The sequence below is a fragment of the Leuciscus leuciscus genome (assembly GCF_965113295.1).
Source record: "Leuciscus leuciscus genome assembly, chromosome: 13".
NCBI classification, from domain to species: Eukaryota; Metazoa; Chordata; class Actinopteri; order Cypriniformes; family Leuciscidae; genus Leuciscus; species Leuciscus leuciscus.
The window spans coordinates 1,039,767-1,054,104 of record NC_138737.1 but is presented as its reverse complement, the minus strand read 5'-3'; the positions used below and the strand labels follow the sequence as shown (position 1 = coordinate 1,054,104).

The 14,338-nt window shown below is 38.2% G+C and overlaps 1 protein-coding gene across 4 annotated transcripts; it reads left to right on the top strand.

The window, feature by feature from the left end:
- Positions 1-13,880, top strand: ptger4a (prostaglandin E receptor 4 (subtype EP4) a). 4 transcript variants are annotated; one of them, XM_082188911.1, is made up of 3 exons: positions 1-16; positions 6,533-7,443; positions 9,260-13,880. In XM_082188911.1, the coding sequence occupies exons 2-3, from the start codon at positions 6,652-6,654 to the stop codon at positions 9,686-9,688; spliced, it is 1,221 nt and encodes a 406-aa protein (XP_082045037.1). In that variant the 5' UTR covers positions 1-16; positions 6,533-6,651; the 3' UTR covers positions 9,689-13,880. The 4 variants fall into 4 exon arrangements, 3 of the variants coding, with proteins under 3 accessions (XP_082045037.1, XP_082045038.1, XP_082045036.1); XR_014211348.1 differs by lacking the exon at positions 1-16 and having other exon boundaries at positions 6,238-7,443; positions 9,260-11,485; positions 11,721-13,880; XM_082188912.1 differs by lacking the exon at positions 1-16 and having other exon boundaries at positions 6,235-7,386.
- Positions 13,881-14,338: the final 458 nt, after the last annotated feature.

Genomic DNA, 14,338 nt, shown 5'->3' with positions numbered 1-14,338 from the left:
TAATGACGATACTTTGGTAAGATTTACAATAGGCCTATAAACCTTACACTGCAAAAAAAAAAAAAAAAAGGTAACGTTTCTGTCTCGTTTTCCAGCACAAATATCTAAACATTCTTAAATCAAGATGCATTTACTGAATGCAAGATATTAAGTGTTGATTAATAAAACATTGATCAAAATGCTTAAAACAGGAAAACAACTAATGGTGTTAGAAAAATAATCATGTTTCCTCTTTGAATTAAGTTTGTTTTTCTGACCAAATTGGCAGATATTTTTTTCTTATTTTAAGCATAAACTCATTCAATTTTAATGATTTTTCTGTATTTGTACTGGGGCTGTCAAGTTTTTAATGTCATTAATTACATGATGTGCCGATTAATTAATCAACCCCACAAAAGATCTTTTAAAGTCATTATAGTGTTTGATGAGAAAAGCATTGAATAGACATTACAAAGAATAGTTTTAGAGATAAATATTTTGTTCAACAAAGTATTTATTACACAAACTTTTAAAGTCCCCCTGTGGTGAAAATCCAGCTTTTAATGCAGTTTGTGTCTATGTGGTGTTTTTAATACGCTCTAAGACAAACCATGTGTAAGTTCATAAGTCGACTCCATTGCTGAGTATTTCCCCCTTAAAACTGCAGTGAACCAAAGACAGTCTCAAACACACACTTTGAAATCGCTGGTGTTTCTGACGTCACAAACTACCTTGTAACCAATCAGATCAACGTGTGATCGTCAACCAGTGGATCTCTGAGCTGAGTGAGTGAGTGGAGGCGGGGCTCATTTGCATATTCATAGAACCACACATACTAAATGAGGCAAGGGTGTCGAGTTAAAGGTCATTTTGGTGATCAAAGGTGAGTTTTAAGGGATACAATTTTTGACCACATGGTGATTTTTAAGGTAAAAATGTGGCCATAATGTTTTTTCAGACGCTGAAGTGGCATTTAGGTATATTTTACACAGATTGTTTAATGCAGATCAGAGGTGTATAAATATGAAATGTATGAAAAATGAAATGATACTCTAAATGTGAAAGGAAAACAACCAGTAGGTGGCGGCAAATCACGGTCTCATTTAGTGAGTCATTGAATAATTCATTCAACCGATTCATTCAGGAACGATGCGTGTGGCGTCATAATGAATGAGTCACTGAATCAATGACTCACTCGAGTCGTTAAAAACTGCTGATTCATTCACTAACGAATCACCGCTGTGTGTTTCTCAGAGACGCACTACAGTTCTGCTCTGGCTTTGTTTAGAACTACTTTCATTGGCAAAACTGACAATGCTGTGTCTAAAATGTATAAAATCAATATCACATTTGCAATTTGTTTTAGTTTTGACGGAGATATTGAGTCAGACATCAGCAGCTGCCAATCTAAACAGTTTACTTCTGATCTAGACAATACTGAGCTCTCTTTTGTTTAAGGACCATCACTAATATTTAGCTGATGTTATCACAAGTAGAGCAAACATGCTCAAATCCTGTTCTCCATCAGATATAAAGATCATATGAGTAATAGATGCACTTATGATCTCAGGCTGCAACATTAGATTTGGACAATCATGGAATTCCAAAGAATCCTGGGAAATCCCTATGGAAGCTTGTTTAAAGACCCCCATGAGTCAATCATTTTATTCTCTAAAACTAATCTTTGATCACCAAAATGACATGTTTAAAGTTTTTTCTTTGAAAAAATGTAACTTGACACCCTTGCCTCATTTAGTATGCGTGGTTCTATGAATATGCAAATGAGCCCCGCCTCCACTCACTCACTCAGCTCAGAGATCCACTCGTTGACGATCACACGTTGATCTGATTGGTTTACAAGGTAGTTTGCAGCCTCCCTTTAAGTCGTTTTGTTAGGCCTTCAAACCAGGAAGTACATGCATATTCAAACTGATTTAAAATTAAGGCATTAGCTAAAATGATCATTGTTGACCTATCTAAAAATGTAGAGTTTCTGGCTAAAAACTTTGTGAGCCCGGTGACTTTACTCAGAACCTTATTGGCCATATTCCTGCCATCCAAGTTGTTTTCCAGGATGCAACCCAGGCATTTTACTGACAACAACATTATGCAAAATAGTAACCCTAAATTCCGAGCATCTATTCAATCTGTATTTTGAGCCGAACAAGATGGCCTCTGTCTTATCAAAATGTAGAGGCAGCATATTGCCAATCAGCCAGTTGTTTACAGAAGATAGCTCAGGGCTCAGGTTACTCTCTAAAGTGGATTGTTGTTAATGAGACATTAAAAGTGCAGAGTCATCAGCGTACAGAAATAATTCACATAAACAGGAGTCTGCCATATCATTAATGTATGTTAAAAATAAGGACGGTCTGATACTTCCTTGTGGAACGCCACATTCAACTACACAAGGGTCTGACAGTACTAAGACCACCAATTGTTCGCTCCTGATAGGTAAGATCTAAACCACCTACAGGTGGCGCTGTCTGTCTGCCCCTAAGATGATGGGAGATGTATGGGAGATGTATGGGTGATGTATGGGAGATGTATGGGAGATGTATGGGTGATGTATGAGTGATGTATGGGAGATGTATGGGAGATGTATGGGAGATGTATGGGAGATGTATGGGTGATGTATGAGTGATGTATGGGAGATGTATGGGTGATGTATGGGTGATGTATGGGAGATGTATGGGAGATGTATGGGGGATGTATGGATGATGTATGGGAGATGTATGGGTGATGTATGGGAGATGTATGGGGCTATATGGTCAGCGGCATCTCGTAAAAACCGAGGGATAACCCATCTAACCCAGGGCCCTTAGAGCAGTCTAGCTTTAAAAGCTTTTGTCCATTTCCCCTACCACAACCTTCCGTAAGGAAAATGAGTTAGGTAGTGCTCCAAGTTTATTATAGAATGATTTCACGCTATCAATCGAGACCAGCTGTTCTGCTATAGAAGTGAAGTAAGTATTAAAATGATTAGCATTTGACCTCTTTCTTATTGAAATTTAGGACAACCTTAATTGTTAGTCCTGTGCTTCTTGGTTTCTTAGTATTTGTCTTAGTTACCCCCAATTCCTTTAAGGTCTTCCTCTTCCACAACTTTTTGGGGTTTTCTTTATTATTTGATATATCATTCCTATAATGGGTTGATCTAGCATCTCTAATAAGTTCCTGAGACTTATTTCTTGCTTGTTTATATAAAATAAAATCATCATGATTTTTAGTTCTATGAAAAGTTTTAAGTGCTGGTTTTATACATCATGTATAACTTTGTCAAACCATGCACTAGAACGCTGTTTAACTCCGATCTGTCTAAGAGGAGTCACTTTGTTGATGATTTGTAAAATTGGAGGACCAATCCGTTTCATCAGCCATCATCTTGAAAGTTTCCTGGGAGTAAAGTTTAAATGATCTGGATAGTACAGTCTTGTGAGAGTAAAAGTTAGGTTTTTTTACCAGTTTTTCTTGTGCAAAAAATTATATTATGATCACTTATGCCGTAAGTAACAGTACCACTTTGAGATGTTTTAGTTAAACGGGTGGTATAATGCCCTTTTCACTTGATGTAAAATAAGGCTCTGATGTCCCCAGAGTGTGTATGTGAAGTTTTAGCTTAAAATACGCCACAGATATTTTTATATAGCATGTTAAAATGGTCGCTTTTTGAGGGTGAGCAAAAACGCACTGTTTTGTCTGGCCCTTTAAATGCAAATGAGCTGCTGCTCCCGGCGCAGAGGGCGGAGCTTCAAGAGCTTGTGTTCTTTTACCTCACACAGACATGCACTGAAAATTTCAAAAACTTTTAGCCTTTTATGTTCAAAGATGGACTCATCTAAAGAATAACTCATCATCTCTACAGTTAAAAGCCACATCTGAGCGCACATATACACAAACCCTGCGCCCTTCCTAACTATACAGTAATTATTAATGGCAATTTCCTGATCGCTTATAGTTTCATCTAACCAACTTTCCGTTACACAGATAACCCTGACCTCTGATTGTTGCTAGCAACATACTAATTCATGCTAGCAATGTATTCAAATGTTACAAACGCAAAATATAACGTTAGACACATGCTAAGACATGCTATGAAGCTTATAAACTTTAAAACTTTCAGACAAGCCTTTATCAAGCTAACATAAAGGTTTGTCCCAACAATTCAGCTCAAGTTTTGTTCTCATCTAATACAAAATCGTGTTTTGTTTTTTTTCTACCCAAATCCTGGGTTGTTTTCTCAGTGTTTGGGCAGTTTTATGTTACCCAGCTCCTGGGTCAGACGTAACAACCCAGTGTTTGGGCAGTTTTTGTGTAACCCAGATCCTGGGTCAGACGTAACAACCCAGTGTTTGGGTAGTTTTTGTGTAACCCAGATCCTGGGTCAGACGTAACAACCCAGTGTTTGGGCAGTTTTGGTGTAACACAGATCCTGGGTCAGACGTAACAACCCAGTGTTTGGGTAGTTTTTGTGTAACACAGATCCTGGGTTAGACGTAACAACCCAGTGTTTGGGTAGTTTTTGTGTAACACAGATCCTGGGTCAGACGTAACAACTCAGTGTTTGGGTAGTTTTTGTGTAACACAGATCCTGGGTTAGACGTAACAACCCAGTGTTTGGGTAGTTTTTGTGTAACACAGATCCTGGGTCAGACGTAACACCTCATTGTTTGGGTAGTTTTTGTGTAACACAGATCCTGGGTCAGACGTAACAACCCAGTGTTTGGGTAGTTTTTGTGTTACACAGATCCTGGGTCAGACGTAACAACCCAGTGTTTGGGTAGTTTTTGTGTAACACAGATCCTGGGTCAGACGTAACAACTCAGTGTTTGGGTAGTTTTTGTGTAACACAGATCCTGGGTCAGACATAACAACCCAGTGTTTGGGTAGTTTTTGTGTTACACAGATCCTGGGTCAGACGTAACAACTCGGTGTTTGGGTAGTTTTTGTGTAACACAGATCCTGGGTCAGACGTAACAACTCGGTGTTTGGGTAGTTTTTGTGTAACACAGATCCTGGGTCAGACGTAACAACCCAGTGTTTGGGTAGTTTTTGTGTAACACAGATCCTGGGTTAGACGTAACAACCCAGTGTTTGGGCAGTTTTGGTGTAACACAGATCCTGGGTCAGACGTAACAACCCAGTGTTTGGGTAGTTTTTGTGTAACACAGATCCTGGGTCAGACGTAACAACCCAGTGTTTGGGTAGTTTTTGTGTTACACAGATCCTGGGTCAGACGTAACAACTCAGTGTTTGGGTAGTTTTTGTGTAACACAGATCCTGGGTTAGACGTAACAACCCAGTGTTTGGGTAGTTTTTGTGTAACACAGATCCTGGGTCAGACGTAACAACTCAGTGTTTGGGTAGTTTTTGTGTAACACAGATCCTGGGTCAGACGTAACAACCCAGTGTTTGGGTAGTTTTTGTGTTACACAGATCCTGGGTCAGACGTAACAACCCAGTGTTTGAGTAGTTTTTGTGTAACCCAGATCCTAGGTCAGACGTAACAACCCAGTGTTTGGGTAGTTTTTGTGTAACCCAGATCCTAGGTCAGACTAACAACCGAGTGTTTGAGTAGTTTTTGTGTAACACAGATCCTGGGTCAGACGTAACAACCCAGTGTTTGGGTAGTTTTTGTGTAACACAGATCCTGGGTCAAACGTAACAACCCAGTGTTTGAGTAGTTTTTGTGTAACCCAGATCCTAGGTCAGACGTAACAACCCAGTGTTTGGGTAGTTTTTGTGTAACCCAGATCCTAGGTCAGACGTAACAACCCAGTGTTTGGGTAGTTTTTGTGTAACCCAGATCCTAGGTCAGACTAACAACCCAGTGTTTGAGTAGTTTTTGTGTAACACAGATCCTGGGTCAGACATAACAACCCAGTGTTTGGGTAGTTTTTGGTGTAACACAGATCCTTGGTCAGACGTAACAACCCAGTGTTTGGGTAGTTTTTGTGTAACACAGATCCTGGGTCAGACGTAACAACCCAGTGTTTGGGTAGTTTTTGTGTAACACTTGAATTATTTCTAAATGTTTCATTTGTACTTCTAATATTTGTTAAACGAGCTGTGAAATGTATGCATTATGTATTCAAAACTATATAAAATGTTATACTGTAAAATATGATTAAAAAAATAAAGGAATTCATGCAAACCAGTGGTTGTGTGGAATATATATATATATTTTTTTTTACAAGTTTAGAGGATTTAAGTTAATATGTAAACATTAATCAATGTGTGAAGTAAAAAAAAAACAAGAGCTAGTACAAATGAATCAACCTTTATCCTGGGTTAAATAAACACCCCAAATTTGGTTGTTTTTAACGCAGTGTCAGTGCAGTCAGATCATTACTGAATATTATTATCCCCATTAAGGAAATTAGCTTTTATGTTGAGAGCGCATATTAATTGTTGTGATTCTACAGTGAGAATATTGTGCGGGACGCGCTGGTTGTTTTGGGCGTCCCGTTATAAGTGTGTGTGTCTGTGTGTGTGTGTGATACTGTATAGTGTATGGGCGGTTCAGTCACTCATGACATTATTCCCTCCACAGCAGGATTTACAACTCCTGGAAAATGAGAGCTAGAGAAGCGCTGAGAGTTTAACGGAACCCAAGTTGAATTACTTCTAAATGTTTAATTTTAACTTCTAATATCTGGATCCCAGCCGAACATGGACGCGCAGAACAGCACCGCGGCGCGCGGGATCGAGCCCAGGATTCCCACCATTCCCGCCATCATGTTCATATTCGGGGTCATCAGTAACATAATCGCCATCATCGTGCTCTGCAAATCCAGAAGAGAGCAGAAGGAGAGCACCTTCTACACACTGGTCTGCGGTCTAGCGGTCACGGATCTCCTAGGAACAGTCCTCGCCAGTCCAGTGACCATCGCGACATATGTGAAGGGCGCGTGGCCTGATGGAGACCCGCTGTGCCAGTACTTCGGATTCGTTTTGCTATTCTTCTCCCTGGCAGGGTTGAGCATAATCTGCGCCATGTCCATCGAGAGATACATCGCTATCAACCACGCGTACTTCTACAACGATTACGCGGATAAGAAGCTCGCCGCAGTGACGCTTCTCGCCATTTACGCATCAAACATCATGTTCTGCGCGCTCCCGATCGCGGGTTTCGGAGAGGTTAAGATGCAGTATCCTCAAACCTGGTGCTTTATCGACTGGAGGACCAATGTCAGCACGCATGCCGCGTTCTCCTACATGTACGCGGGCTTCAGCTCGCTCCTGATCCTGGTCACGGTGATCTGTAACGTGTTGGTGTGCGGCGCGCTCATCCAGATGCACCGGAGCTTCGTGCGGCGCACGTCTCTCGGCACTGACCCGTTCCGAGCGTCTGATCCCGGCAGGACCCGCAGCTTCGGCCGCCTGGCAGGCGCGGAGATCCAGATGGTGATTCTCCTCATCGCGACATCTGCTGTCGTGCTCATTTGCTCCATTCCACTCGTTGTAAGCTCTCGGAACGCATTGTGTCTGCTTTATCTCTCCAATTCTATGACCGTCTTATCGGCAAAACAAGAACTTTCTCACGATCTGCGTCGTGATTTTCCTTCAGTTTCAATATAGTCTCTGCATTGTGCGATTAGAATGAATCGCAGAGGATGATGATAAAGTCTTAAAGGAATATAAATATGCTGAAATAGTCTTGGGTCACGGTGTCATCTCACACAATATAAATATTTTGAAATACAGTATTGGTTCAAAACAAGAACTTTCTCACGATCTGCGTCGTGGTTTTCCTTCAGTTTCATTATTCTGTATTACCGATTAGAATGAATCCAGTCTGATCTCATGAAAGTGCGTATATATAGCACGAATTTTATTTCTCGTGCCATTTATACGCCAAACATTTTTTTTTTTGCGTGCATATGATACGCACTTTATGGCGTGTAATACGCACGCACTCCACACCCCTAATCTTTACCCAAGTTTGGCGTATATATGGCACGAGAAATAAAATTCCCCCTGGTTTCCACTTTATTTCGATAGTCCACTTTATACATTCTACTTACTATAAGTAACTTTGCAACTACATGTCAACTAACTCTCGTTAAAGTATTAGTAGACTGTTAATAGACTGTTAGGTTATGGTTAGGTGTTAGGATAATAAGTTGACTTGTAAATGTAATCTCTCCAGTTCTGCTGCCTGCCTCAGATATGACTGTGTTATCGGTAAAACAAGAGCTTTATCTGCGTCGTGATTTTCCTTCGGTTTATTTAAAAAAAAAAAAAAAAAAAGTTTTGCATTGTGCTGCACATTAGAATCACAGAGGATGATGATAAAGTCTTAAAGGAATATAAATATGATGAAATAGTAAAGGTCACATGTCATCTCACAATATAACTATATTACAATAAAGTAAAATAAAGGTTCCAAAAGAGGGGTTTCACAGCGATGCAAAAGAGGAACCATTTTTGGTTCCCCAAATAATCTTTCAGTGAACAGTTCTTACAAGAAAAATTTAAATAACCCTTTTCCACCATAAAGATGTTATAGGCTTTTCATGAAACCATGCATTCTTAAAAATAAAGGTTCAGCTTTTAACATGATCCATGGACCCTTTTTTCCCTTTAGATTAGAAAATATTCTTCACACTAAGAAAAAAAAACTGTTCTTTTAAGAACTGATGACTGAAAGGTTGTTTCTTCTGTGGCATCACTGAATTTTTTTTAATATATATAAATATATAAGTGTTTCATCAAGATCAGTATTTCGCTTTCTTTAGCAATTCTTGCTGGTGTCATTTGAAATGATCACAAATCCCAAAGTAAAGAAAACAGAACCATAATTAGTATAGATTTTGTTAGAATTGAAAAATGGTACCTACCATACTAAAGGAAAAAATATCTCCTCTAATGTGTCTGTGCTCAGATTGATGTTCATATTTTCATTTCTAAGGTCAGGCTTTTGATGCAATTAATGAAACTATAAAAATACAATGTTCGAATCATGATTGTAGAAAAGAGTTCCATCTCTACAATGATGTTTTATTCCTTGAAGCATTTCAGTAAAAATTGACAAAATGAATGTCCGGACATTTCATTATAAAAAAAAATCTCCCAAAATTATGAACATTTAATATGTTTATAGGGTTTAATTGCACATTTGTAAGAATTTAATTGATGATCACATTTACTGATATCATAACTTTTATCCGTTATCAATTTGTCTTCAAGGCCCCACTGCACATATTCACATGCAAAATGTTTTAATAATATGTTTGTCAAATGCATACTGAGAATTTAGTGTCACTCTTGTTTTTAGGTCCAGGTGTTTCTCAACCAGCTTTACAAGACGCCAGTGGAGAAAAGGCTGGATAGAAACCCAGATCTGCTGGCGATCCGATTCGCCTCCACCAATCCCATTCTGGATCCCTGGATCTATATTCTCCTGCGTAAAGCCGTGCTCTCCAAGCTCATCGAGAACATCAAGTGTCTGTTCTGCAGGCTTGAGTCTCAGAGACAGCAGGGACAGGGAATGCGTGTGTCCTCCATCTTCTCCAGAGACTCTCCGTGTGCTGTGTCTGGAGAACTCAAAGAGCTCACTGAAGCCCCTGACACCTGTCAATCAAACCTCTGTCTGTCTGAAGCTCCTTCTCAATCCTCTGATCGCAACAGTTTAGACAGTCGCTCTAAAGAGCAGAGCTTGCAGATGACCATCACCAATGAGGCTTTCCAAGAGAAGAGCATTTAACTCTGCAGGACGCTTCTCCTTCTCCGTTCTGATCGAGTGTTGAGTGAAACCAGTGCAATTTAACCTCCATTTCACTGATTTTTAATTTATTGGAGTGAATCATTTTATCAGCTATAAAGTTACTCTTTAAGACCATATGAATAAAGGTTCTGTATTGGCGTCGATGGTTCCATGAAGAACCTCTAATGTTCATTTCACTGAATCTGATAATTTATTTATTCGAGCGAACCATCAGTTTATCAGCTATAAAGTTACTTTTGAAGCTCTTAAAAATCACGGTTATTTATCGGCATTGATGGTTCCATGAAGAGCCTCTAACATCCATGGAACCTTTCCATTCCATAAAAGGTCTTTATAATGGAAAATAAAAGGTTCTTTAGATTTATTAATGCTTCTTTTATACGAATCGTTCACTGTAAGGTTCTTTGGGGAACCAAAAATGTTGCAATCTTAAAAATGTAAAAAAAAAGGTTATTTATTGGTATCAATGGTTCCACGAAGAACCTCTAACATGGAACATGGAATCTTTCCATTGCACTAAAGGTTCTTTAGTGGAAAAACAGGTTCTTTTGATTATTAACGTTCTTTACAATGCACTTAAAAATAAAGGTTCCAAAATATTATTATTTTTTACATTTTTTTTGCAGTGATTCCATAGTCAAGTCAAGTCTCCTTCATTTATACAGCACTTTAACAATATAGAGCGTTTCACAGCAGCTTTACAGTGATAACAGGAGATTACAGTAACAGAGAGTGTTTAGGCTTTACAGCAGATCTAGAATAAAGTTATTGTCCAGATAAAGTTAGTTTTGATTGATTCACTTCTGTTGTAAAGATCATTAGTTATTAACTTATGGGCCGCTAACACACACCGTTCTCACAGAGAACAGAAACTTTTAATGTGTTCTGGACGTTCATTTACACGACTTTGGTGCTCGAGAATGCAAACTTTGAAATATGTTCCAAGGTCCAAGTTTTGAACATTTTTGAAACCGTTATACTGTATGTAACGTGTAAACTTCAAAAACGTGACAGCATACACATATATATACAGTAGAAGAACCATTTTTGGTTCCCCAAAGAACCTTTCAGTGATCAAAACCATTTTCTCTTAGTATAAAGAACATTTAAAAAGTCTAAAAAACCTTTTTCCACTATAAATAATCTTTTGTGGTTCTTCATCGATGGCAATAAACAACCTTTATTTTCAAAGGAAGGTGAGAATGTGTTCCTCTATGGCATTGCTGTAAAACCCCTGTTTTAGAGGCTTTATGTGTGCGAGTGTAAGGATTGTTTTGATCGGTTTGGACGGTGAAAGCGTCTCTCTCTCTGCCAGCATACAGTACACATGTGTTTGTTTTTCCAGAAGAGTTCAAATCAGTCACATCAAGATCAGCAGAAGTCGAGCCCTGCAGGAAATAACCTAGTTAAGATGTTTTCATAAAAACCTTTCCAGTTTCTCGGTGCGTCCTGCTTCCCAAACCGCAGATAAATAAATACGGTGTGTGTGTGCGGTTTGGCTCTGGCGTGAGACGCTTCATCACCTGATCCTAGAATCAGATCCCAGAGAACAAACCTGTCCCAACGTTCCCAATGTTCTCTACACATTCAAAACGGACAGTTAAAAAAAAAAGTTTCTTTGTTGTGTGAATCTAATGAAATCATTCTATTTTATCAGTTTGCAAACATTAACGGATTGTTACTTTTGAATGTAACATTCTAACATTCTGATGCGAATAGTAACATTTAAACATTAAAGGAATGTTACTTTTCAATGTAACATTCTAACATTCTGAGGCGAATAGTAACATTTAAACATTAAAGGAATGTTACTTTTCAATGTAACATTCTGAGGCGAATAGTAACATTTAAAAATTAAAGGAATGTTACTTTTGAATGCAACATTTAAACATTTTGAGGCAAATAGTAACATTTAAACATTAAGGGAATGTTATTTTTCAATGTAACATTCTAACATTTTGAGGCAAATAGTAACATTTAAACATTACAATTTTCAATGTAACATTCTGAGGCAAATAGTAACATTTAAACATTAAAGGAATGTTACTTTTGATGGTCATTTAAACATTCTTAAACTAGTAGTAACATTTAAAAAAACATTAGGCGAATATCCAACTAAAATGTTTCAGATAATTTTCTATTAACTTTGAGAGAATCTTGCCAGAAAGTTCTCAGAACGTTCCTTATTCGCTGGGAAAATCCTTCCAGAAATATCTGTATAATGTAAAATGAAATGTTTTGTTAAAAAAAAAATCACAGAATAATCACTGAATGAAAAGATTCCTCTGAGAAAGTTGCAGGTTCTGGTTAGTAAAGCTGCTCTGTGATTTGTTGTTTCTGGTCATGATGTTTGTTCATGTTTGACGGGCCTTTTTCCCACTCAGTCTCATCGTTGTTTTAGGCTCAGACTATTAGATAACAGAGAAGACTTCTAATCGAATGTGATTGAGTTCAGTGTGAGAATCAGCAGACGTCTGACACACACACACACACACACCCAGCGCTTCAGGCCAGGAATCTGCCAACCTCCGTGTCCTTCTGATCCTTTAATAAACATTCTTTACACTCAGGATACGGATGTCGTTTACAGGCTTCATAACCCGTGAGATGAAACTGTTCCCATGAAATGTTTGCTAATTATACTTAATCTTTGTTTACAATCACACAGACCAAAACAAATATGACCGCTGCTCTGTCCGGCTCTCCTGTGTTCATTAATATACAGTAGATACAGTATTGATTACATGAGATTCACAAGGTTCCAGAAGAGGGTTTTCCATGGAAACATATGATGTCAATAAAGAACCTTTACTCTGAAGAGTTTAGTCAAGATCTGCTATTTATCCGCTTTGGACATTCTTGTTGTTGGTGATTTCTGAACTGGTCACAAATCAGAAAGTAAAGAAAAACAAAAACCATAATCAACATATATTTTGTTAGATTTGATAAATGGTACTTTTTTTTTTCTTTTAAATTTGCACTATGTAACTTTTTCTTCAAGATTTAAAAGAATGTAAATAATGAGTAAAATACATAATCAATCAATTCTTCCAAACCGTGTTTTTGTCTTTGGTGTTTTATTGAACAGATAAACTCATATGTATCTCTCATAATGGTTGTTGTGCTGGAGTTTATTCTCACGGAGCGTGTTTATTAAAGATACAGTAAAGTCTTCAGCTAGTCAGCTTGAGAAACTATATCTCTTAAACATATCAGTGAATGTTTTATGAGCAGCAGGATAATATAATATCTCTCTCTCTCTCTCTTTAGTTATTCATCCGCAGAGCCGAAGCACAACCAAAACAATGTTCTTCTGCAGAAATGCAGCAGTTTTGTTTTTTTAAAGCTGCTCTAAGCGATGTTGGGTGACGTCACTTCTTGTTGACGTTCGAAGTATTGTCAAACAAAACGGAGGTTAGACCCTCCCTCCTCCTCACCTCCCGTGCTTCCTGAAACAGTCATGAACGACTCAAAGGCTTTTCCGATGTAAACTCGGGACTTCGCGCGTTCCTTCTCCTTTTCCCTCTTCTTTGCTATTTGTTCATCGGAACGTCGTCTCTTTGGTCGTGTGTCGGCCATATCAAAATTCAAGAGAATATAATTATAACGTTAGTCGTTGTCGTTGTCTAGGACATTTCTCCTCTAGCTAACTTCCCTCCTCATGCTTCTCTCTCCTCCAACCCCCCCCCCCCCCCCCAAATCATTCTTGTCGGTTATTGGCTGGAACTCTGTTTGTTATGTTTCGTGGTCCAGGCTGGGCCAGTTTGATTTTGTTGCCATTTGTGGAGCCTGTGTTCAGGGGACAGGCAACTAGCGGATAGTGAGGAGATGTTTGCTATATGTGACAAAAAATATTTGGGCCTAAAAACCGCGTGACATCGCTTAGAGCACCTTTAAGGCTAGAGGGTTCATAGATTACATGTAGCCTGTCTTTATAACCATATAAGTATGAAAAAGGATTATCATTTGTCTGTGTTCTGGTTGATGTTCATATTTTAACTGCTGGTCAAGTTTTTGATGCAATTGAACTATAAAAATATAATGTTGAAATGCACTGAAGTAACACTAATCATTAGTTGTTGTATTCCTTTAAGCATGTCAGTAAAAATACGGACAGAATGAGTGTCCAGAACATCTACAACATTTCATGAATAAATAAATAAGCAAATGATTCAAATGTTTTCTGTTTTTCACCTTTATAAAAAGTTTATCCTTATAATGATTCTGATACGTGTCTGATTTTAAAGCTCTTTAGATGATAAAGAGTCTTTGTTTATATTATAATCCTGTAAATAATCAGGAGTGTAAATGGGAAAAGTTGTTCCCATCAGCTTAAGATGAAGATGAGCTGTTTATCATTTATTTGAGGATCTTTTCTTTAGTTTCACATGTTGCAGAACAAAAGCCTATAATGTACAAGAGAACCAAAGCCAGAGTTAATGCGCTTCAAATGAATAGTTTGTAAGATATGAAAGTCTAAACAAACTATCTTGAGCTTTGACATTTTGCCTGTTCGAGTGTCTCCATCATCTGGCCGCAAACCAGCATTGCTAGAATCAATTAAATAATTAAAACTTTCTGCTTTAAAAACGTTTAATTCTGCTTTACATCTTTATCTGAATGTGCTTC